This window comes from Thunnus maccoyii, chromosome 12 (assembly GCF_910596095.1).
Source record: "Thunnus maccoyii chromosome 12, fThuMac1.1, whole genome shotgun sequence".
Classification (NCBI taxonomy): Eukaryota; Metazoa; Chordata; class Actinopteri; order Scombriformes; family Scombridae; genus Thunnus; species Thunnus maccoyii.
Genome location: NC_056544.1, coordinates 28,808,876 through 28,835,960, shown reverse-complemented (window position 1 = coordinate 28,835,960; position 27,085 = coordinate 28,808,876). Strand labels below are relative to the sequence as shown.

At 39.1% G+C, this 27,085-nt stretch overlaps 1 protein-coding gene across 1 annotated transcript; it reads right to left on the bottom strand.

Moving 5' to 3' along the window:
* Window positions 1–1,177: 1,177 nt before the first annotated feature.
* march11 (membrane-associated ring finger (C3HC4) 11) lies at window positions 1,178–21,403 on the bottom strand. The gene is made up of 4 exons (XM_042428300.1): window positions 21,050–21,403; window positions 13,644–13,799; window positions 6,181–6,373; window positions 1,178–3,855 (listed from the first exon to the last, which is right to left on the bottom strand). The coding sequence occupies exons 1-4, from the start codon at window positions 21,401–21,403 to the stop codon at window positions 3,533–3,535; spliced, it is 1,026 nt and encodes a 341-aa protein (XP_042284234.1). The 3' UTR covers window positions 1,178–3,532.
* Between the last annotated feature and the right edge of the window lie 5,682 nt (window positions 21,404–27,085).

Below are 27,085 nucleotides of genomic sequence, written 5' to 3'. Positions count from 1 at the left end.
TGGCAGGAGGGACAGCCTAACAAATTACCTGTGAAAACGGGGGTATATTCAAAACACCCCCGTTATTTTCACAACTTTGAACTCACCCAACTGAAAGGAGACTGCTAGGTCTAACTGTAGGTCTAACTGTACTCAATGTTTACTGAGCGTTTACTGAATGTACTCAACGTTTGGTGAATCAGTGTTTCTCCTGTAATCATAACAATGAGAGCCCCTGCCAGGATTAAATAAAGCCAAATATCAATTCATTCAGAACTCAATAGTGTTTGGGAGGCTCTGTGCAGTGTTGTTCCCAAACGGGAGTCAACCCCTGTGTCGTTGCCTGGGAAACTCTTGGTAAGATAGCTCCGTTAAGGAATAGGGCAGCGCGTAATATATGTGCGTAACAAGTGGGAAAGAGCGAGCGTCAGAAAAGTGACAGTGAATGCAAGCAGACCAGAGGAGAAGGTTAGCAGTAAGTTGTCAGTCTGGCAGTAAATGTACAGTACAGACTACAGTGTGTCAGTTAATACATGCTGCAGCTTCTCAAGACCAAGAAAAGTCACGTCTGTTATTTTCCCAAATGCTGAAAAAGTAGTTTAGCTCCAAAGTTAGCAACAATGGGTTAGCCGAACCTGAAGACGCTAAACAGAGAAATAGTGAATGGAAAAATGTGTAGCTGATGTTACTCTGCCCCGTAACATCCAACAATTTTTAACCCCCCCCCCCCCCCCCCCCCCTCCACCTGCGCGACTAATTGATTAGTTGAAGATTATGTACGATTTCAGTCAACCAACATTTTCTTTGGTTGACTACAGCCCTAGTCATCTCAAGGGATTTCTGGGTAGTTCTCAAACAGTTGCCACTTGCTGCTGTCCTGGAGCTATTGCCTGGCAAAGCCTTAAAGCAAAATGCAGCCAAATTCAATTTGAAATCAGGCAAATAATCCACACTGCTCTCTGTGTATATAAATATTCTTTATACATTACATCCATGTTACATCCAAAAGAAATAGAAATACAGCCAACAGGAAAAGTCACATTCAAGTCATTTCTGTGCTGCACATTGCAATGTCGTCACCCAGCCTCCTAAGGCACCAAAAAAATCTAACGACCCAAATGACTGAGGTCGAGAACAGAGCCCCAAACCCACCCACCACCCCAAAACCCCACAACCCCACAACCCCAAACACCACAGGGCTCCTGGAAGCTCAACAGAATGGCATACAGACAGATCAAAACCACAATTTTCAACAGCTGTATTTATACCGGCACAAATCATCTGAGGATCAATTCTTTGTGGCAGCCCAGCAAACATTCTGGTACTGAACAGATGTTGATATGCCAGCATTTGCCAATGCTGAAAACTAGAAGACATAAAGTTAAAATGACATTAAGATATGTGCATATTTGCTGCCTGCATTGTGTTAAACTGAAACCTCAATATCTTTCTGACATCAGTTTTTGTTTTGTGCTCATTTGCTATCTTGCTGAATCACTGAATTCTACATCCTTGTCCATCAAATGCTTGCTGGGATCTGGTCCTCCATTAGTGCATATTTTTTGTACAAAATATGAAGCAGATTTATCCCAAGAAACAGTGATAAAGATACAAAGCTCTCAGTTTTTGAAAGATTTACTAGTAAATTCAAAGCTGTACACCCTTTCAGTACAATTCTAAGCCCAGAATTACCCCGTGTTAGCATGTTTAATATACTAAACATTATGTTATTATCATGTCAACATGCTAGGTATAATAATGTGCTAGTAGTAGCATGTTAACATGCTAATATTAAAATGTTAGCATGATGTTTTTATGTAAGCATGTTAATGTGTGCATTATAATATTCAACGCTGAACAAAATAAAGCTAAAAGTAACAAGTGCAGCTGAGCCTAATGAGATGCAGCTGATAGATGCTGAGCTGAGCCTGAAGTTGCGTTAAGATTGGACGCAAAGAAGTTTTTGTTTTGCTTTAGTCTGTGTTTTTTATCCACCAACAGCCAATGGACGCAATATTTAAAAAAATAGCTACATCTAGCCAACAACATAGCCTGGTTCAGTGGAGGTGGTGACATGAACATGGGAAGTTCTAGAGGAACATGACAGGCTCAACATACATGCATGTGATTTCGGAGAGGTCTCTGTCTTACCAAGATATGAAGTATGTGCCTTTGTACAAATCTGCACAAATGTTGCATTCATGACGTGGGATTCATCCTAATAAGCATTTTCTAACTTTTATTCACATCATCATCCAAGTTGTAAAACTTTTTGAAAGCTTGGTGCTAAATTATGCAGAAGTGCCTGATAAAGGCAAACAAGCATGAATGCCTTAAATCAGCCTAAGTCCACATTTAATGTAATTAAAGCCAAACTAATTGGATTTAGTGCTATATTGTCAATGCACAGTATTTTTAACTCCTGCACCTATCTTCTTTTCCATATGCCACGAGGGTTCTGGAAAAACAAAAGTGTGGAGATGGGTGTGGTTCATGTCTGTCTATACATACAGTCCAGACCTGAAGTATTTCACAGTAACACTTTTTTTATTCTTCAGGCTCTGTGCTTCAGCACATTAAATTTAAAATCAAATAATGGATACTACATTAAAGTGCCAAGTCTCCACTTCATTTTGTGTAGGTTTACATCAACATAAGGGTTGATGATCAGATTTCTGTTTTTGAGGCTTACCAAGGATTTGCATCTTATGATAAATCCTCTGAGGTTCTGGTCATGAAGTTTCTTGACTTGCTGTGCAGTCATAAAGGGCTTTTTCTTCACCATGCAAATGAATTTCTGCTCATCCACCAGACTTGTGCTCCTCAGTCTACCAGACTTGTGCTCCTTGGTCTACCACCTCGTTTGCCATTCTCTAGTTTTCCTGGGCACACCTGCTTTTTGGAAATGTACCCAACTGTTGATTTTGGTAAACTGATATCTCTGCTTTTTGCTTTTTCTAGCCTCATTATTATCTACTTCACTTGCATTGTCACGTTTTTACACCTCATATTGACAGACAACTCCACTTCAATCTAAATGGCATCTCTCAGTCAACTCTGAGCCACATGTAAGCTCTTTTGTGCTGAACTAATGTTGAAATGACACACAGCTGCCCAACAAACATTTAGTAACCAAATATCCAATTACGTTTGAACCCCTAAACTTTGGACACTGTGTTAAGAGTTATATCTTCAAAGCAGTTCTTTCTATATTGGTGTAAACCTATTCAAATTAAAGCTGAGACTTGGCACTTTAATGTAGTATGCATTACTTTATTTCAAACCGAATGTGTAACTGTCCAAATACTTACGATCTGGACTGTATAAAAGGCAACGCCAACACATCAGAGTTATTTTAACTGTTAATATTGTTTTGAGGACCGGCCCCAGAGCGAACAAACAACTCTGACTCACTAGGAAATTATTTGGCAACAAGAAAATCAACAAAAAAACTCAGACTGTGTAATTCTATAAACTGCCCAGAGAAGCTCAGATTTTTACCACCAAATGTAAACCATCAGATGTTTTGTTCCTGCATAAATACTGCCTATTGTTACACCGATGTTACACGAATAACGACCTCTCCTGAGTCGCTGTCCTGGCTGAGGTTGTTTCGGGGCACCAGGCTGGGGCAGAAGGGGGCCAAGCAGAGGCAAGTCCATGGCTGTGGCCCCAGCTGGGTGGAGTGTAAGGGGCCGTTGGGTCCAAAGGTGGCCAGAGGCAACCAAAGTGTCCTGGGGCCCAACGAGGAATGGCCAGTGCTCGTCTCCTCCATGTCTTTCGCTTTGTTGTAGCTCTGCACATCCCAGTGGAGGTTGACGGCCCGCCAGCGCATGAAGACGTTGTACACTGCTGCCCCCTCATGGACAATCAAGCCTGTAACAAGGACAAAAGTGGGCACATTAAAGGAAATGTTGATCCTCTGATACATTACTGTTACATTTTAGATCTCATCAAACTGACATCATCAAAGAGCAGATACTCAGTGGCTTAACCCGGCCTTATATCTACAATGTATCTGCTCAGTGTAAACTACTGTAACTGGACCCACTGGTTTGATAGGCAGTATCATCTTAATGCTGCCATCATCCCAACCTATCTAGCATCACTAGTCTTACAAAGAGTTATATCAGAAAACTTTATCTAACCTTTAAAGCATCCTTGAATCCTAGCAAAGAGCAGATAATCATCAGCATAACGCAGCCTTATATCTATGTTGTATCTGCTCAGGCTAACCTACAGTGGCTGACCCAACTGGCTGGATAAGCAATGCTATGGTCTGCTCAGTTGCCCAACCACCATTACTGGTTCCACTAGTCTTATCAATAGCCACTAATTAGCAACCCCTCTCGCATGAGAAACGTTTCTTTAATATGTCACTAGACCTGTCTAACAAATAAAGGAACATCGTTTCAATGTGAACTTATGTGTATGAGTATAAGAATGCGGGCAAGTCTACTCGATCATCAGGTGGGCAACCCTTTCAATAGCTGGTGTTCCGTTGAGTTGGGCAAACGACACCGAGAAGGCTCAACAGTGTGTTCCAGCATCCTAGAACCACCCCCCCTCTTTACCTGCACCCACACAACACAACCCTCTATAGCAAGTCATATCCATGCTGTCTACAATATCACCAGCTAACACCATGTAAAGCTAGCCAGCATATTGCTATTACCATCATTCTGCTCAACCCACCAGGAGACAGCCATTTAATCACTCTCAGCTACCTCATCATAGCAAGCAACAAAGCATACACTCATATTTACCACATCATGCTAGGTTAGCTGGCATGCTAACACCATGTTAGGCTAAATACCATGCAGAGCCACCAAATGAACCAAACAACAAAGTAAGCTAACCAGCACACTGCCTGAGCCAGCAACTGGATGAAATAACAAACAGCATCTTAAGCCAATATGCTGCCTGAGCCACCATGCAACCATCACAAGCAGCATGCTGCTCAATCCACCAAACAAACCAAAAAGCCTCTTCAGCTACCTCATCCTAGCAAGAACACACATACACTTCTCTCTAGACTAACACCAGTTAACAGTAAGTTCTGCACTTACTCTTAAACCCTGTTCTAGATATGTAACACTTTGGCTTTCATTTCAGGTTTTTCTAAGCCTATACATTAAAAAAAAAACGGGTAATGAACATTTTTTTTGTGAACAAATACAATATAAAGTCCCCATATCTGAGACAAGTAAAATAGTCTGTGGGATCTTAATATCAATATGATTAGTCTAACCAATGAGATTTCAGCCAGGAGAAACTGGTGAAAAGGAACTGACAATTTATAGGAAATGGTTGTACAGTTAAGATCTGGTGGGGAAGGTTATAAAGATAACAATGGGTATTGTGCACACTTGTATTAAGATGAGTGAACATTGTTAGTCAGCTGGCAGCTAAGCAGCCTGTAAATGAGCCGCTGATATGAGGCATGAATAAAGCAAGAAAAAACAATTAGCTAATGAAAGCCTCTACTTCAATGACCGAGCTAACGCTATGATCCATCAGTGCTTTAGATTTTGTGTCATGAAGCCTAGAGAAAGAGAGAAAAAAGTGTAATCGCCTTTTTCCATTACACAGATAGGAAACAAATGAAAACATGGACTAGATTATAGTTTCCTAATTCTTTGTGATGTTTGGTCTTTGCGCCTGTTGTCAGTTTCTGACTGTTTTATGTGCATGTATGTGTCCGTTCTGTAATGGTTGTAATGAGGTTTCTATTCATTTATCCTTTATCCTCTTAAGCTTTGATGCTTTTTAGTTTTTTGGTGTGTTTTTTCATTGGTCTGACAAAGGACTGCAACTGAAAATTAGCCTTTTGGCTAAATCTAACACATTTACCTCATACTAATGTTAATTAATGAATCTTGTCCCTGATAAATAAATGAATGAAGTAAAATAAAAGTGAACAATGTCGAGCTGCATACAATTAAGTGTGAGAGTGAATGTCAGCCCTCACCATTTCATTCTGAGGGACTGACAGAGGCCTGACATTACCGACAATGATTTAAATCACTGAAACATTTTCTGGTATCACACATCTCCGTAACATCTGGAAATATGTCACTTCAATGTCAAGTTGTGTGTTTGGCCTGTAGGCCACAACAGCAGATAAATACTTCATGTATGATTGACCCCAGAGGATAGTTGTTTGTTTTTAAATTCTACATGAATCATTCCCAGGCTCACCTACGCAGACCAGGTCCATGAAGCCGTACATGCCGTAGCAGATCTGAAACAGGACGTCACGGCGCTGCCAGACTGCCTGCGGGCTGAGGGCTGACCACAGCAGCCAGGAGATACTGGCGACCAGGAAGAGAGAGCCCAGAAACACCGCGATAATCTGCACCTTCTCCACCAGGGTGATGGTGATGGACTGCCACTGCAGACAGAGACAAGACACAATACATGAAAAAGATTAAAGACTTTGTATGCAAAAGCAACAAGTGCACTGACACACTTCACTGTGGTCAGGACACACCACTGTCCTATTTCCCAGCATTGATGCACATCAACACTCAAGAAAAAAAAGCTGTTTTATCACATTCGGTTTCCAAATTGGCACATCCCAGCACTGTGCTGGTCCCTGTGGTGGCTCTGCAACTCACTTTGTACAAGAAAACAAGCTTTTTAAAGCTAATCCAACTTTATCTTTTTTTTTATATCCATCTTATCTGAATTATTGTTGAGAATCCAAAGTTTCCTGTCACCTGTATGAATTTTGGAGGAAATATGTATAAAATGATGCTCAAGACATGTAGAGTCTCCAGCTGATGGAATGGAATTGACTATTATGGTTTGAAAATTTTACTGGTTACTGGTATATAAAAAATTGGATGGCACAAAACTGTCTTCAGTTAAATGCTTGTAAGACAGAAGTAGTTTTATTTGTTCCCTCCAACTCCATTGGGGATATCGCTAATCACTTTGGGCTCCTGGCCCCTAACCTTCATACCCATGCCAGAAATCTTGGTGTCATTTTCGATCCAGCTTTAAAATTTAACAAAGAAATTAACTCTGTTGTCAAAGGTTGTTTTTTACCAGCTAAGAAACATCGCCAAACTTAAGCTCTCATTTCATGACTTGAAGACTGCCTTGATTTCCTCTCAACTGAATTACTGCAATGCTCTTTTTTTTTTTGGGTATTAGCCAGTCATCTTTGTCTCACTTACAGCTGGTGCAGAATGCTGCTGCTAGGCTGCTAACTGGTGCCAGGAAGAGAGACAGCATCACACCTGTACTGGCGTCCCTGCATTGGCTACCAGTCAAGTATAGGACTGAGTTTAAGGTCCTTTTATGTGTTTTTAAAGCTTTACACGGCCTGACACCTCAGTACATCTCTGAGCTCCTCTAACCCCTTTCCAACCCCAGATCTCTCAGATCCTCAGACCAGCTGCTCCTGGCTGTCCCTTGATCAAGGTTGAGGGGCAACTGGGCGTTTGCTGTAGCTGCCCCAAAACTTTCCCCTTCTGCAGACACTAAGGCTAAATTTAAGACCCACATGGTCTGTTGAGCTTTTGAGTGTCCTTAAAGATTTATGTTTTACTATCACTTATTTATGGGATAGTATTGTTATATCATCTCTACTCGTTTTTTTTGCTGTTACCTTGTTATGTTGTTTTAACTCACTTTTGTTATTTTATTGTACAGCACTTTGGTCAACTCTGGTTATTTCAAATGTGCTTTATAAATAAACTTGATTTAGATTTTTTTTTTGATATAGTGCTTCCTGGTTCAATGCTATCTGTCTGCTGTGAATAAAGTAAGAGCCAACAAATCTCTGTAAATTAAAGAGTACGGTCTTGACCTGCTCTATGTGAAAAGTGCCTTGAGATGACTTCTGTTGTGATATGGCGCTATATAAATAAAGATTGAAATCCTGACATTTAAAACAAATCTTGTGCGGACACCGTGTGCACAATATAGCCTAATTTATTTATTTTACCTTAGGTCTTTTACCACACTTAGCTTTTTTTCTCAAGATTTTTGAGACACTTTAGCCACTAACTATAGTAACTTTATAGTAACAGTCATTTTGCACCCGAGATATACAGCACAGGTGTCCCGGTAATCCTGGAACAAGTTATTATCATGTTCGCACAAGATAGCCTAATAATTTAAGAACACCAGTTATTATTTACATGGAGGTTATTTATGTAGGTTACTTAGGGGACTATAAAGTCCAAAAACTCTTTAAAAACAAAGTGTGAAGGGGAAAGTCAAAGTCAAACTGTTGAATTAGCCTGTAGAATATTTATAATTATAAGTAATTATAAATACTTATAAGCGAGCTGCACTTGAAGACGTGTCCACAATTTTTCAAGTCTGTCTTAAAACAACAGTCAGGTGTCCGAATGAAGACCGAAATAGGTTTTTCTTGCAATAATCATTCCTCCTGTTCATACTGACCATTATGAAGGTCAGTTGACGCATCACAGAACACTGGTGACGCATCAAAGGACTCTGTAGCGTCACAAAGGAACTTTATTCACTCTGCGGACTTCGCTCTTTTACAAACGTTCATTTGTCTGCACGACCGCGCAGAGTTAACTCAACTCCTCCTCGTCATGCCTCTGTCGTTTAAGACTTGGAAAAGCCGCATGTGCAGGGTGAAGAGAGAGAGGCGCACAGACAACGCATCCTTCAGACAGATGGTAAAGACAGACAGTCTCTTGTGATCAGTAAATAACTCAAACCTGCATTTAACCGCCACCACATTCACCAAATCATTTCATTAGCTGCAGGTGCAGTGACACAGGTAGAGTAAGAAGTATCCAGATCATTTACGTGATTTTAAAATACTCCTTACAAGTAAACAGTGGTGGAATTTAGTAACATAGTACATTTACTCAAGTACAATTTTCAGGTACTTGTACTTAAGTATTTTCATTTTCTGTTGCTTTATACTTCTACTCCACTACATTTCAGAGGCGAATAGTATACTTTTTATTCCACTACATTTATTTAACAACTTGAGTTACTAGTTACTTTGCATATTCAGATTAATAATACATAATAAACATATTATGATGTGTTATTATAGGTTCAGATTACTTTACATATTGTTCAGTAGCTTGTTAATTCCCCCACAGTGATCATTAAAGTCTTATCTTAATAATTATCCGATAATCCAATAAAAATCTATTAAAAATAATTATTCTGAAATGGGCCATTTTGCATAATGTGTAAGTATATTTTGATGCACTTTAAGTAAAAATTTGAATGCATGACTTTTACTCGTAATAGTGTTTTTATCTGAGTACTTCTCCCACCACTGGAAGTAAAAGTCCTGCATCCAAAATAGTACAGATGTTTAGCAACAATACAAATGTACTTATCAAAAAGTTATCATTAATGTTATAGATAGTCCAGTCTGGTCAAGTAAACTATATACTGCTGGGTACTATATAAATTAGGGCTGCAACTAATGATTATTTTCATTATGAAATGGAATTCTTCTTTTCATTTGAGCACTTTTGGTGTAGAAGTAATCCCCAATTATTCTGCATGAAAAGTGTCTAAAAATAACAAACATGTTTTGATTCCTCTCGTTTTATGATGTTAAGATCAATTTAAATATCGACCAGAGTGGTAACAGCAGTAGTAATTACTGTAGTAGTATCTTTAGTGTTGGTAGTATTTGTGATAAATGATTAAATCTGAATGATTAGATGTCTTTATGTCTGTCTGTGAAGGCACAAACCCTGTGGGGCAGACTGTCATTCAACTGGGGTAAATTGCTGAGCAGCGCCACCCACAGGATGCTACAGGTAAGAAAACACAAACACACACACACATACACACACACACACACACACACACACACACACACAGACACACACACACACACACACACACACACACACACACGCAAACAGCCACATAATTATGAGGATAAGTAGATGTGTGTTTGAAAGTGTTGTTTCCGTTTAAGGGATCAGTTCACCGAAATCAGAAAACAGATTTTCCTACTTATAAATACTACCACTACTACTACTACTACTAATAATAATAATAATATAGCCCTCCTGAATGGCTGTAGAGCCATGCAGATGTTAACTGAGACCCCATGCAATGTAGGTGGATGTTTTTTTAGTTTTTGGTAATTAAAGCATTTAAACTGACTGACTAAAATCCCACTGTACACTACCTGCTCGGCACCAAACTGTAGACAAAGTTAACAACTAGCTGGTGAACATAGCTGAGCGTTTAGCCACAAAACAGCCAGAGATTTTTCTCAGGAATTGGCAGGAGTGCCCAAAAATATCATTTCTTACAGGTTTAAGTAGTCAGTAAAACAGATTTACTGCCACCGAAAAACCTTGTCTCGTAGCTACAGACCATGTCGTCTCTCTGTCCTTCAGGCAGTCACCAGCCTGGAAAACCACATCAGCCAAAACAGGACGGGTTATGTGAGAGGCCGGGAACGCAAAATCATGACCAGGCATTTCCACACTGCCCTGAAAACCTGCTACAGGCATGAGAAAATCTCCAAAAGGGAGATGAGGGAGGCCAAAAAGAAGTGGGAAGAGGCTATGAAGAATGTAAAGGAGGAGGACAGGAGGAGGGAGAAGCTGTTTGGGGGAAAAATCTGTGTGCCAGAGTCAAATCAATAACAAGAGAAAATGAGAAATAGGAGAGTAGAGGACAAGAGAACAAGAAAGCACAGAATAAATTAGCTGAAAACAACTTGGAAACAGAACATTTTTGATGCTGAGTGGAAGATTGTGAGGCTGCAGAGTGCTTGTTACAGGAGAAAAGACTTTAGGCAGACTGTGTGGACAGAAAGTAGAGCCTCAGCTGTGTGTTTGTTCACTCTGCCAATGACTCAAGTCCCATCTGGAGTGAACAGATTTGAAAAGACCTGAGTGTTCCTCAGTAAAAGAAATGATCCAGAATGCAGATATTTTAAGCCTCCAAACTGACAGCAGAGTCCTAAAGAGGAAACAGAAACACTCAGCAGGTTCACAATCACTTCTACATTCGCCTCAAGATACCAAACTAACCATCGTTATTTCTGCGGTTTCTTGAAACTAAACGTTCACTATATAACTCCAGATGTAGTTTTTTCATTGTAATAGGGTGGGCCATCATTTTAAGGGGGACATATACACATTACCAGGTCTATGTTTATATTCTGTGGCTCTACTGGAATATCTTTGCATGACTTACAAAGTCAATAGGTTGTGATATGTAGCACAACAAGCTAGCAAAGCTCTGTAAAACTACTCTCTGCCTTGCATGGAACTACTCTCTGGAGAGTGAAAACGTGATCGCTGTTATTAGTCTTTGGAGCTGTTTCTAAACAAACTAATGAGCCCAAACTCTTCATGATGAAGGAACATGCAGCTTTGTGACTCATCAATGTGTTTTTAATAGTTTTTGGACAACAACGGAGGTCTACAGCACAGAGGAATAAGATATATCAGGCTTTGGATACACACACGATACTTGTTAATAGATCAGTTGATTGTTTGTATTTATCCTTAAAGGAAACTGAGTCTGTATGTGTACATATCATATAATGGGATGACTTAAAACATCTTTGGTTTTGGTTTTCTTAGAGACGTTTGTTCCTGAGTGATCAGCTCTGGCCAAAAAAAAAAAGTTTTCATGAAGAACGCACTTTATTTTCTTCCTGCTGAGGCTCTGCAGCCATGCTGCTAGATCGACCATAAGTTTGAACTTTTTGTTCCAGATAGTCTTTTGTAAAAAAAAACAGTATACATAGTTACATAGTATAAATATACCTGATTTTTGTGCATGTGTAAGACAAGATTTGATTTGATTTTTACTTAAAACCCTGACATAACAGCTTGCTCGGCTCACTTGTTCTACATTTTATGAGCATGAATCATATACAAAAATTACCATTTTAAGCATTTATTCAGAGGGTAAAGACAGAAAATTGACATAATAATAAAGTTGGTGCACTACAGTATATTTGAGTATTAAAGTTGAACTTAAGCAAACATTTCTGCATGAACTGCTCGGACAGAAGCAGTTGGGTTAAATTTTTTTGCCAGTTCAGCTGTGTGTGGCTGCTTTCCTCCACCAGAGAAGCTGTGAATATTTCTGAGCATAAATCCAGCTGGTCGGTCAATACATCTGAGATTATAAAAACAATCTCTTGTTAATGCCTCCATAAGAATTTAGAGAGCACGCTCTGCAGGAGAAAACTGTAACCTCAAAGGTTTATGGCTGTAGACAGCAGTAAAAAAGCCAGTGAGAATTTAATGGCTGCAGTTTGTTGCCACATCGTTCGACAGGCACTTAAACTACAATCTGAAGAGAAGGTTTTCCAGGAAGAAGAGAACTTGATTTTTAATGAATATATATCCACGTACACTGAGCTGTGAGTTTATTAAGTAAATCCCCACCTTCATTTCTTTCTTTAACTATGACAACCATCTGTCCCCCTCTCCTTAACCAACTTTTAGATGACTAAACTGAGACATAAAGGTGGTAGTTCAGAAAACATTCATTCATACTATATCAATCTTTTTTTGTAGCAACCTTGTGTAACAGTTTAAAAAGAGTACTGACAATGTCATCCTGGTTTTAACGGCATCAGATCAGAAAACTCAAGTGAGTTATTTCAGTGTTTTGTTTTGAGGACTTGTTATCATTTGCAAATTTAAGTCAACCACTAAACAAAATACTGTTAACATCCCTAAAATTAAGAATCTTAAATCCCCCCTCTAACCTGTTTCCCTATAAACTCTCATTGCAAGTAGAATCTTTTTTTTTCATTTTCTTTAATACTATTATTTGTTGTCTTAAAGGGGACGCACATTGCCAGGTGTATATTTATATTCTTGGGCTCAACTGGAATATTTCTGCATGATTCACGGTTAAAAAAAAACTGCTTATTTATCTTATACTTGCTCTTTATGCAGCCCCTCAGTTCAGCCTCTGTCTGAAACAGGCTGTTTTAGCTCCTGTCTCTGTAAGGTTCCCCTCCTCCTGATGAGCCCACTCTGTTCTGATTGGTCAGCTTCAGGAAGCTTCCTCCAGCTCCAGAGGCTAAGTAAACAAACTTAATTTCTTCTAAATTTCTAAATTTCACTTATTTTCTTGTTCTTTACTAAAAATGGAAACTGTCAAATATATCCGTACATGTTCGAGCCCGAATGCAAGTGAACAACGAGAACAACCCATGGTAAATTCCTTAGCAACAAAGGCAACTGAATGGACGGCCGTTTGTGGGAATCCGTGAAGAATCTTTGCAAACGGAGAATTCAGAGCAGGTTGAAACCCTGGTTTTTGTCTTACAGGCAGCATTTCTACATATTTTCACCTCAAGTTTTGGAACCTTAATCATGTTTAACATCTGACATCAGAACACCATAGAACAGCACACAAGATCCCCTTTAGTAACTACTTGCTAATTCTTTCTTTTTTATTTTTACATATAAATTACAATTGTGGCTTTCATTTCTAGACACTTTTGTTATGATGAATGCCATATTAAGATATTTATATTGTGGCCAATATTTTACTGATACAAAGCTACATAGGTGTGTCTTAATGTGCTGGTTCTTGACGCCATTCATTCAGTCGTCCAAACACCACAGCAGCCCATTTCATTTCAAACTAAAAAAGGCTGCTGTTTCTAAATCAAACTTGCAGTGTAAGAACCAGCATTTTACCTGCCACGGTCTCTTCATGTTGATGGCGATGACATGGAAACGGTAGCAGCAGAGCTCGCAGGTCCAGCAGCCTCTCTCACTGATCCACTTCAGCAGGCAGTGCTGGTGGGTGTAGCGCACTGAGCCGTCACACCGACACGGGTTCAGCAGGTCGCCCTGGAGACCACACAGAGGGCAAAGGTCAAAGAAGAACAGAACGACAAGCAGTGGTCAATGTGGTATCAACATGAATACATCTATGGAATATAATATTATAGCTTTTACTCCTTTCAAATTGAAAACCTGTATTCTCAACTTCACTGTTTCTGTATTTACTGCTGTCTTCCTGTAAGGTTGTACAGTTAATGTAATATAGAAGAGATGGTGGCTATACTAGCTACTTGATACTCATATCTTGTCAGTGTTTTTATAATTTTGACCATGCCCTGTAGCATCAGTTACAGATTAAACCTCAAAATCTCTCCAGGAATAGAGAGAAACTATCTGCTTTGGGGTCAATATCAAAACCGTCTTCCTAATATTAAGTGTACATTTCATTTTCACTGTCTAGGTGTCGACTTTCCCATCGTCTAGAAACCCTTGTTTTAATGCCTCACCTTGGCCTTTTTCTCCCATCAGCTTAAACATCAAAGAAAACGCACGACTTGTTCACCAGAGGCCTTTGCCAGCATCGCTCAGATCAATGATCATTTCTCAAAGCTACAACACTTGCGGATATTAACGACGGGATGCAGCATGTCATTAATCACTGCAGCCAAATCTATTTGTTCTGATGGGGTTTTTTTCTTGCTCGAGGCATTCCTCAAGCAGCCATTACTGTAGCTTTGACCTGCCAGCTCAGTTGTGAATGGCATATTAATAGTATATTAAGGTCAGTGGTCAGGGAGCTCATTTTTCATCATGTCATATTAACCTTGTGGGTTTAAAAGGACCTCAGAGGCCTCCGCTTGAATGAACTGACGCAGGTCAGCTATCCACTGAAGCCGTGATTAATAAAACCAACATCAAGTACTATTTTAATATGTTTCTGAATTCTCTAAGGGGGCATTTAATGAATTCAATTCACTTATTTTAGACCTATGAAGGCCAATGGATTCTGGAGTCTATGAGAAGGTCAACAAGCTTCAGTTGACGGTTGTAGATAACACCGTAACACCTAGCAAGAAAGTTCTTTCTTCACCTTGAAAATAGTAATTTCACACAATAATCTTGCCCCAAGGTCCAATTACTAACTTTTCCTGGAGCCTTCAATCAAATCTCACGGTCTTCATCAGTGGTTAGCTGCAGTGCAACTGAACCCCCCCCAAAAAAAGCCACTTGGGGAGCAGCAGAAACAAGCTGTAAATACAACACTGACACATTGGATATGTGCCAATACCAGTGGTGGAAGAAATATTTAGATCCGTTACTTAGGTAAAACTAGCAATACAACAATGTAAAAATACTCCATTACTAGTAAAAGTCCTGCCTGAAAAATCCTACTACTGTAAGTACATAGGCTAAGTATTATGAGCTTGATGTGGTTAAAGTATTGCAGTTAAAGTAGTGGTTTGGTCCCTCTGACTGATATATTATTATATATGACATCATTAGATTATTAATAGTGAAGCATCAGTGTTAGAGCAGCATGTTACTGTTGTAGCTGCTGGAGGTGGAGCTAGTTTACACTACTTTATATACAGTTAGCTAGTTTATTCCAATGGTTCCCAACCTAGGAGTCGGGCCCCTCCAAAGGGTCACCAGATAAATCTGAGGGGTCGTGAGATGATTAACGAGAGAGGAAAGAAAAAAAAGTTTCAGTTTTTGGACCTTTCCTTTAATCTTTAATTTTTGGTGAAATATTGGATCATTTGAACAGTTACTGAAATATATTTCATATTATCCATTGTGTCAAATCTTCATCTGAAAGGTAACTAAAGCTGTCAAATAAATGAAGTGGAGTAGAAAGTACAATATTTTTCTCTGAAATGTAGTGGAGAGAGGTCTAAAGTAGCATCAAATGGGGTCTTGGGGTCTTAAGTCAAAAATATCAATTACAGCAGCTTTACGACTATATCGTCAAAAAACTGTTATAATTGACAAAAGGTCTCAACTCAAATTCATCCTTCTTACCAGATTAAGTTTACTCTTTTGACATGGAACCGTAGGTCTTCAAACTTTCCATCATCTGACACTTTTACGACTTTTCATCATTGTTGGCAGCAGCTGTCAAATGTGTTTTTTAGTTTTTATCCTCAGTTATTCAGGAACACTTCACTGAGGAATGCACCATCACCTTTAGCTGCTCACATTCACTGAATGGTACAACTCAGCGAGAGTAAGGGGCAAGCGATGCCCTCTGACCAGCCATCACAAGGACATTTCTTTGAACTGTCAAGCTCAAATCTGAAGCCAACAAGGATGAGAAGTCCTAAAAAATTGCTCAAAATGATGAAAGATTTGAACATCTGCATTTTCATCACAACTGAGCAAACTCCATCTGCTGATAAAGATCTTGTGACATGATTGAAAGCTTGAGAGCAAGCGTGTAAGTGGACCTTGAGTTGGATCGTTATCTGCTGTTTCCAAAATTAAAGGTTCCCTGTGGAGTCTTTGACCTCTAGTAATGATATGAAGCAGTTCTTTATGAGTGGGTCCCCGTTTTGTTTGCGTCATGCACACAGATATACAGTCCTACAAATCATTTCACACTGTTCCACTGATCTACTGCTGGCTGTAATGTGCTGAGAAACACAGCAATGCACCAACAAAGGCAGAAAGGAAGAAGACTGTAAGCCAGTAAATGTGGATATAAACAATGTAGGATTAGAAAAATCATTTTTTGCAAATGTTTTATGAGGAAGGAAATGGCCTCAACACATCTGTAAATCACGAGGATACACACAATGAGTTTTGATGAGTAGTGATGAATGTAAACTGTCAAGCTCTTAAACTGTAGTCACTTTCTTGCACATTTTTGTGAATGAAGCAGCGCTGGTTTCTAAAGGTCATTCTGAAACATATTTGATTAAAATTCACAATGGCAATCCATTGATGCTCATTTTTTTTTCCGGTGTTAAATAAGATCTCATTCTCACTCCGTCTGCTCGGACATGAATATTTAAAGTGTCAAATTTCTGTTTTACAGTCTTCTTGATAACTGGTGAGCTTGGCCAGCCTGCGGGACTTGTATCAAAATCAAATATCAGTCTGGACCCGGAGGCAGAGCTATTAGATTAGCTCTGCTAATAGGCTAAAGCCCACGTTCAGAAGACAGGATATTCACTTAGGCATTTATACTGCCCTGACTCCTCTCTTTCCCTTAAGCTCCAGCAGGGATGAATCGTCCCTCATCGAGGCTCGCTGTCACGAGGCAAATAGGCCTGCGGAGTGTCAGATTTCAGAGATGGGTGGACAGAGTGTCCATTTGTCCCTGCAGGTCCACTTCTGTCCATCCGCCTCCAGGAAGACGTGCAGACAGTTAGACGGATGCATCACTTGGGGATGATACTTATTATAAATAGATTTTGGTTCAGTCTTTGTCATCCACGTGTGATATGACGGATGTGATGCAGTTTGTTTCATTGTTTATTGACTGCACAACTGACCAGTATTACTTTAGTTTTCTACGGGAGGATTTTAACTTGAGCTGACTTTACCACAGAAATAAAACACCTGAAAAAAACACCACACATGACAATAAAATCTGTCATTAATGCTGTTTCCACCCTAATAAGAATAATGCTCTTATCAGTACCAACATTTTATTCTAGTCTGATTGATTTTATTCGTTCGTTTTTTTAATCTGTTTCTTCACCTTACTCAACATGCTTTAAATTGCCTCAGTGTTTAAAAGATGGTACACAAATAAACTCGCCTTACTACGTTTTCTGGAATTTGGCACAACAAAATGTCAGTTTGAATTAAATACTGAAAGTCACAACGAAAAATATAAACTTTCAGCCATACCATCAAATATAAATTATGAAAAGTAAAGATGGAGTGATTGGGAAGAAAATGAAGCATCAATGACAGGATTAGAAAAGGCTTAGACAAAGCTGAATTTTTTAAATCTGGATTTGGGCAAATTTTTTTCTTTTTTTTCATGGTTTATATCATTAACATTTTTGACAATTTTAATAATGGAGAGTGCTTCTGACAAATCTATCTTGTCAGAGTGGATAAATCTTTAATTTCATTTAGAGCATTATAGGACAGCTAAATTGTCCTCTGAACTCAAACTGATGAAACTGTTTTACAGCAACTTTAACTAATAAATTAAATGCAGATTGTAAAGCTGTTTTGTTTAACTTGACAAAGCAGTCAAATAAATAGAATTTACAAAGGAAAGTTATTTGAATTCTTTACAGATCATTAACACCTTCATGTCCATTACAGGACAAATTCAACTGCTGCTGCTCTACTTTGTATGATCAGATATTTCATATCAGCTGTCAAAAGCAAAAAACCTGCTCTCAAGTCACTGATGGAATGGTGTCAAAATGCTTCTTTTCAAAGCAGTGTGGCTGCAGTCTGATTGTCTGGTATCGTAAGACTAGTCTTAAAACACATTGTCAGGAGCCCAAACGAACACTGAAACAGGTTTTTCCTGCTGTCATCATTCCTCCTGTTCATACTGACCATCAACAGAACATTATAATGTGCTTATAATGTAAATGATGGGGGAGACAAAATCCACAGTCCTTGTTTTGGGCAAAAATATATTTAAAAGTTTATCTGAAGCTGAAATGACGCTTAAAAAATCTGAGTTAGTCAAATCAAGTGAATATCTTCGACAGTTAGTCTTTTTAGTTGAGAATTCTTTCGTTTTCGGTCTCGACGGAGAAGTGTTTTACTGTTCAGCTGTAGGGGAAGGACAAAAACAAAAAAAGGAACTTTGGCACTAAAAAGACTTTAACTTTGAAAGATATTGACTTGATTTGAATCATTTGGAGGCTGAAGCTTCATATTGGCTTCAAATAAACTTTTAAATACATTTTTGTACAGAAGGAGGACTGTGGATTTTGTCCCCCATCACTTACACTGTAAGTGCATTATAACAAGATGACTTTTAACAAGATTACAACAAGAAAAACATGTGTCAATGAGACATATGTAAGGGAATTTAGATATTTGCATGGAAATAATCACAATCTAATTTCAAGACTAAAAAGTTCATCTGCATCTAACCTGAACCACTGAAATAAGAGCTGAATTTTCATGCTGATGGTCACATGACATTTGCTTATGACTGACAAAACAAGGAAAACATGGCTCAAGTTTTGCTAAAATAAGCCATGATATTTTTTTTAATCCATCACTAAATGATCCTAATAATAATGTTATTGTAGCTGTACAGGTACACTTGAATTCTTTGGTCTTCAGTTCAGCTCTTCCAATAGTCAATCATCAAAAAAGGAAAAAGAAGAAGAAATTACATGTATTTTTCTGCTGGAGTGCATTAAGCTAAAATGGATGCAGATGTAACTTGATTGGCCAAGTTTTAATTGATCAGGGGCATTTATTTACCTGGGAAACCAAACAAAACAGTCCAGTTTAGGACAGTAAAGCTTTTGGAGGTGTGTGCAACAAGTGAACTTCAGATAGATGCTTATTTGTTAGCTCTAAACTACAGTTTAAGTCACTGAGGATAAGAATAATATCTAAAATGGAAATCTGCTCATAATTTAACTAGTTTGGGAACAGGAGCAACTTATGAAGGACAAATCTTAACAAACAAGACATTTTAGCCTGCAGGAAATCAACATTTATTGATGTCGTACTGCTGACCTTTTGAAGCTCTGTCCATGGTGCTGAAATTGTTCAACAAGCACAAACTGATTTTAGCTGTGGGCATTTATGCAAGCTGATTTAATTTTGAATTGTTGTTCCATATTAATTTATCCTTTTCATTCATAGGCAACTTTATTTTTTTACTGTAGTACAAGTTGTTATTGTGTAACGCAAGTCAGTGGTTCCTAAAGTGAGGTTTTGGGACCTCCAGGGATCCTTTACATGGTTAATCAGCAAAATGAGGACTAAATTAATGTCAGAACATACAATGTTATAAATCAAATTCTTTGAAAGATCAGATTTAACACATACATTTGGAATAATGCTGTTACATTTAAAGATTTCACCATTCAACAAAAACAGTAACCCAAGTTTGGTCATTTCATTGACAAGATACAAGAACTGTGTCCATGGAGGTTCATGTGGTTACGGGTCACACTCCCTTTAGCTTCCTGTGGTTTCAGCTTTACTGATACTGCATAATGATATATTATTAGATTTATACCTGAATCTTGTGAACTTCAGGTTGGCCTCATTAAAAAAATGGCATCAGTTGATAGAGCTGCATCTAATGATTACTACCATTATCAATGAATTTGGTGATTATTTCCCAAATAATTGTTTAGTCAATTATATCAAAAAAAAAAAAAAAAAAAAAAAAGCAGAAAAATTGCCCAACACAATTACCCAGAGCCCAAATTGATGAAAAAATCTATTTTGCTGGCAAGAAAAAACAAAACAAAGATGATCAATTTAAAAAATATCAAAATGGTTTAATAAAACCAATTTAATTTACTGTCCATTGACTAACTGATTAATTTTAAAATTTTCAAAAAAAACTACAAAGAGTTGGACACCTTTTAATGCAGTTAACTGGTATGTCCTGTTCTCAGAACTGCTCTGGATTCAGCACCTAAACCTGCATTTCATGCTCATGTAAATGTGAAAAAAATCTATATCAGTGCCACTTCTTGTACTGTTGTCTCTTGTACTGTTGTCTGTTTGTCCACAACCTCTGACTCTCTGTCAGCAATGACATAATTGTTATATAACTCAGCTGTTACAGCAGATAGTAAAATAAGTCCTCATTATGCTCTGAACCCCTTGGAGGCTCCTCAAGGACCCCTGGAGGTCCCCCAGGCTCACTTTTAAAACTGCTGATGCATGCGCTGTCCATGGTGCTGAAGTCACTGCAGCACAGTTAAAGGCTCCTTGTTAAATTTCACTTTTCTCTATACTGTCACATGTGTCCTATGTTTTACTTTATGTTTTATCATCTGGTCCTGTGAGGAATGACATCCCATTCTGCCATGTGTGAAACTTTTATATGACAATTAAATAACATTGATGTTTTTGTTTAAATTGTTACAGTTTGATCCGATTGGCTCTCTGTCCACCCCGCAAAAAAAACAAAAACAAAAAAACAACTTCCATTGCAGGTTTACCTTTTATTTAATTAGAGGTGCTGCTGCTGTCAACCAATCAGGATCCGGTACTGTGAGGACTGTATCTTCATCTTCAATTTAATGCAACTTTCACCATTTACACAAATAGAGCTAATGCCAGAGCCAGAGCAGCTCAACACGATGACACCAGACATGTTAATGGCTTCACCTGCATGTTGGTACATTTACCTGCTCTGCGCCTTGGAAGCAGATCCGGCAGCTGGGAGTGGGGATGCAGGTTTCACTGCTGCAGTTTGAATGCATCGCCTGCGCCTTGCATGATCTGCCCCCGACCGCCCCATCCTCACTGGAAAAATTCTCCTCGTTGTTCTCCTCGTTGAAATTCCCTTCGTTCCCCCCACATGCATCCCGGCCCTCTTCCTCCTCTGCCTCGTCCTCATCATCGGGGTGCGGATGTCCTTGGGAGCCGCGTGGTCCGCCTTCCTCCCAGGTGTGGCGATGGGTGATGGTGGTGCCTTCCTGCGGTTCTTCCTTCCTCTCCTCCCCACAAACTGGACCCGCCTCTCCCTCCTCTGTGCTCATAATACAATGAAAAGTCGAAATAAAATTGCATAGATGCCACCCGACAGCTCACACAGTATCCACCACCGCTGCGACGCAGGGATGTAATGCAGCCTTCGGGCTTCCAGATCAGATCACGGCGCCGTCGGCGGATGTGCCTCCGCTCCGTGGATGTCGTACCGAACCGATCCGTCCTCCTGTAGCCGAACTTACGGTGTGGCAGCCTGGCAGAGCTGCGGATCAGCGGCCGGATGCCCCCGGTGCTGCGGGCAGTCGGTCGGCTGGAACCGCCTCATGCGCTCCGGAGACCCGGGGAGCATTTCCAAGCAGCATCCATGCATCGCAACGGGACTCAGCCGTCCTGAAGCGCCGGATTCCCCCTCTTCCTCTTCTTTTCCTCCTCCGCCTGTTTAGTCCCCACCGAGAAACCTGACAGCTACTGCGCAGCGTTAGAGTAAGAAAGGCCGTCCTCCAAAGGGGACAACCCGGGCTCACACACCCCCACCCCCTCCTCCTCCTCCCCTCCTCTGATGTGGCCGATTAGTGACCCTGCTGAGGAGCTCTTGAGCAAGAATCATTCCAAGTCAGCTGCAAGTCCTCCTGATGAGTCTTGCACTCTCAGGAAGCAAAAAAGACCATTTCCCCGGGGAGATGAGCAATCAATCACATTATTATCCCATTAATATGATGGAGGAGATAACTTTCCAGACCCATGCACGCACTACTTCTGCACAGTAAGAAAGAGATGAGCTGCATCACATCACAAAGCAGCAGCAGCAGTCTGTCTCCCTGCCACAGAGAATACTTTATGTGGTGAGATGTGGCGACCCGCAGCACCTTCCCTGTAACCTGCTGGGTTACAAACACCATCATTATCAAACCTCTGTGAATTTTGAAGAGGCATCTGTCATTCATAGGCATGTCATTCATGCCTATGAATGACAGAGCCATTACCTCTCAAACAAAGGCTGTGGATCTCTGAATGTGTGGTTGAAGAATTAAGGGGTCCACAAAGGGGGTGGTTTGATAAAATTTCACTTAAATGTAATTAAATAAATACAAATTAGGTGTACTTATTGTTCTTAAATATGGTTTTGGGTTTCTTAAGGGAGTCTTTAATAGATCGTTTGTGTCCTAGAAAAGGTCACAGGGTTTCTTTTAAGGGTTCTTGCTACTTTAGGCGTTCCAGGGGGTAAAAGTGTTTCTTTAGAGGTTACATGGGTAATGACGGGGGTCCCTGACATAATTGGAAAGTTTCTTTTGTGGGCTTTTAAGGGCCTTTTAAGTGGCCACAGGGGTCTCTGAGAGAATTACTACATGTCTTCATGACAGGACTCCCTGCCACCCTGAAAAGCTAGATTTTTACTCCTCCTCCTCCTTCTCCTCTCACTACCCTGACAGAAGCTGGTGGTTACATAGCAGCAGCGTGGTCATTGGATAAAAAAAGACCACCGTTTAAAAGCCAATAAAGCTAGTGCTTTTGAGCAAAACACTGCATCGTCCAAATCAGGATCAGCCAAATCATTTTACTGTAGTTTGATCAATAAATCTGTTTTATTGTCCGTTTTCTAAATGTAGTTTTGTAGGGAGGTCCTACAATAATTTTATAATCAATCAATTTACTGATTATTTTTCAGATTAATTGAGTAGATTAACTTCTCAATATTCAAAATTAAGAAGCTGTAACCAGCAAATATTTAGTATTTGTACATGATAATCAAATAGTTCTTCAGGTCATTAATTAAAATATTCACTGCTTATTTTCCTGTCAGTTGAGTTAATTTATTGATTCTTCCTTTCAGCAGTAAAACAGCTGTTCTTGTTTGTGTAATCTACATTTAATTTGGGCTAAAAGCTTAAATTGGAGGTTCTAAAACTGGGGTCCAGCACCACACTTAAGTCCTTGAAGAAGGTCGGCATGAACTGAAGATTCGTTTAGTTAAATATTTCTTCAGATTTCTTTATGATTAAATAAAGAATCAGACCAGCTATCATTCTGAGAACCTCCATCTCCTACACTGAATTATATAACTGTTATACTGTAGATAGACATAAAATACAGTACAGTGATAAATCTGTTGTGTGGACAATAGGAAGACTAGTGACCATTTTGTGGAAAATAATGGGGATTCAAATAAAGATAAAGTGAAAAACCATAAACTACAGATGCTGTAGATGTAACAGAAGTTTGATATTTTTATATTCTAAGAGCCCAGATGGATGTGAAATTATTCTAGCTCCACAACAGTTGTAATCAAAAGACTACTGGACTAATGGGCATTAACTGGAGCAGCACAATACCTCTGTGGTCTAGATTTTTTTTTTAAACAAAAGAGCTGTTTTTAATTAGCTTTTAGTTACAAAAGGAAATAGAGTCCACAGCCTATAATCTGGAGTATTACTTCCATCTGTATTCACAACAGATTTTAAATGTTCCACACACAGTAAATCAAGTTTAAAATAGACATTTCAAACAAATTAATCCACAGTGCAACATCTGAATGGATGAACCGAATGTTCACAGCATCAGACAAAAAGAGCTTTGCCTGCTTAAAACTTAAAAAAAAACAAGGATACTAAGAAGAATAGCGAGAATATAAGAGAATGGATCTTATGATGAGAAGGTTGCTAGTTGAAATCCCTGATATCTGACCAGCATAAAAAACACTCTTCTTCTTCTTCTTCTCCTCAAAAAGCCTTTTAAACCACAAAGCTCAATGGACGAGGGAAGACCAATCTCACAGTACAGGTTAAATCTAAACCGGGGATTTGCTGAAAGGCGTAAATTATTAAAAATATAGATTAAACCTCTTTTTATAGTAATTGGACTGTTGCTGAACATACGCAGCATCCTTAAAACTGGCCACTGTTCAAGGCTTTAGAGAGGGACACAAAATGTCTAATTTGTTGACCTGACCTCCTTTGCTGTTGTCCAGGATCTTATTATCAAGCTCCAAATGGACCCGATAATAAAGTTCGAGGAGCCTCAGCCAGCAAATCATTTGTCAGAGGAGACTGCTTTTCCAAGAAGAATCTTCTCTTCTTTTTTTTTCTTTTTTTTTTTTCTTTTGAGGATGTCTATCGCTTTCCGGGGAGCGGGCCAGTAATGGACTCTAATGCAGCAAAGGAAATTATCCACTCATGTCCAATCACTACCTACGAGGCACCGATCAATACCAGGTCCCCAGGGCTCAGAGGGAGATCGGGATCGTGCTGAGAGCAGGGAGGGCTGGGTGAACTGCTTCTAAACACGTTTTGTTTAGGAAGAGTGGGTGACTGAGATGGACTGTCTCTGAATTTACTTTTGGCTTTTACTTTTTGTCTGATAGTGTTGTGCCTGTCCACCTCATACATATTTAAAGGGACCTCTATTACAGGAATCCAGGTTTTACTCTGATATACTAATATACTGTATATAACATACTATATAAAATGAACTATAGTTAATGAATCATTGTTTAAACTTTGTCTGAGAAGGAAAAAATTGGTAACATTTTCTAATAAGTCAGCCTTTATTAAAGGGTTTATAAGATTTAACTAGCTGGTTTTATTAATGGTTAATAAAAACATTTACTAAAGCTTAATATATCAAGTATAAACCATTAATAACAACAACTTTTTGTCAGGTTGTTAAAAAAGACTTTTTCTGTTATCTCCTCTTCATCAATAAAGACTAATGGGTCTAATTTTTTCTATTATACGTCATCAATTCTGCAGATTAGTTAAAGGTCATGAATTTTTTACTTTCTAATAAACCAATAAGTCTGCCGTTATTACGATTAATGAGTCATTAATAAAATGTTTTAACAACATTCAGTCTGCAGTTATAAATGGCTTCTGGTTCAGATGCACTGCAGCTCTTTTGCAGAAGGTCAGAGGTCAAACAGACCGTTTTTGTGGTTTTCATGATACATTTAAAGCCCCCGAAAACTGAAGTTTCAAATCATAAGTCTCTATAAACATGAACAATTCATGACTAAATAAACACCAATCAGAGTTAAAGTTTAGAAAAATCAGTTTATCAATCAAACACTCAGCTGATCGTCCTCATCAGCACTGTGTGGGTGTAGTTTCATCAAATATAATTGTCAGTTGCCTGGCAACATAAGCATACGACCCCAACAACAGTCATTACATTTTGATTCACATCTTGCTAAACTCTGATAAGCTGAAGGGAAATGTGTGACATCGCCGTTTCCAGTGTGAGCCTCGCCTACTTCAAACAAAAGCAACATAATCACAAATATAGAATCCGATGATGTTCACTTTTCTAATTTTGGCACAAAAATTGCGTGTTTATGTGAGAGCCCATCATTCATAATAAGAATTGGATTGAGTAAATGGATCATCAGCGTCTATAAAAAGCTAAAAAGGATGATACAAGTGTCATGCTGGAGGAGGATAAACACCAGTCACAACCTGGCAACCCCAAAGCTCCTCTTATAACTGACTCTAAACCATAATAAATGATTTATCAACCCATAATAAAGCCATTAGTTACAACTTATAAAATGTTAAAAAGGGTGTCTACAGTCATACTAGTGACTCTGTGATTCAATAGTTGTCGAGACATTTCACTCTAAATAGTCAGAGTCAGGGGATCACCAAAGTCATAGGATTCATCCTCTGGGGACCATGAACATCTCTATGTACTATTGAACCCGAGTGAAGTGTCAGGACAAGAGATAAAGCATTAAGCATCCTGTCAGACAGTTCTTATCCTTTATTCTCCCGATTTGAGACTCTGAACTCTCAATAAGCTGAACTGCAGGTCTTGCTCCATGGTATTTTATGTCATGTTCTACTGTTTTACTTGTGTACTGTAGCGTAGTTTATACTCTTGGGTTTTTTTTGTTTAGATGGTGTCTTGTTGCCACATTCATTCTTAATGTTGCTTGTTCTTGTCTTGCTTTGTGCTTTGCTGAGCCAAAGGCAATTTTCCAGTTTGGTGGATGATAAAGTTGTATCATATTCTATTAATTTGTGCCAATCCATCAGACAGATGTTTCACTGGATAGGTGAAAATTCAGCATCATCAAAATCATTAGGCTTCATCCTGAGGTGACCATGAATGTCTTTATTAAATTTCATGACGATCTGTTCAGTTGTTTTTTTTGAGATATTTCAGTCTGGACCAAAGTGGTAGACTGACTGACTCAACCACTCTGCTAGTGTGGCTAAAAATAAACCTTCCCAGAAAGTTTTAGACCATCTCAAGGGGAAAACATCTCCGCTAGCTCTGAACTCTAATTACTCAAACTGACCCAACATGGCAAGTTTCTAGCAGCTGAAACTGAAAAGTCTCCAATTAGCAGCTTTACTCTATTTGATTAAAGGAAGCTTCTGCTGTCTGACGGTCATGCAGTGTGAAAAGCTAGTCTTTACATTAATTCAGTTCATCTGATTCAACATTCAAAATATCTAGAAGGATGTGAAGTGGAGCAGAATTGAAGGCAACAATATAAAAACTGAAGGTGAACAAATCAAATAAATGTATCCAAAATGATCAGTATCGGCTTTCAGATACACGCATCAGTCCAACTGTTGTTCTAGTTACAAGAATCACCTCCTCCCTGACTTCAACAGTGCTAATGCCTCTCAGCCTTCTGCCCCGTTTCTCTCCCCAAGTCGTCCTGATCAATTAGTCTCCTTCTCGCCGTCCGCTTGTCTGCAGGGCCCCTCCCCCTCTCTGTTTTTCCTGTT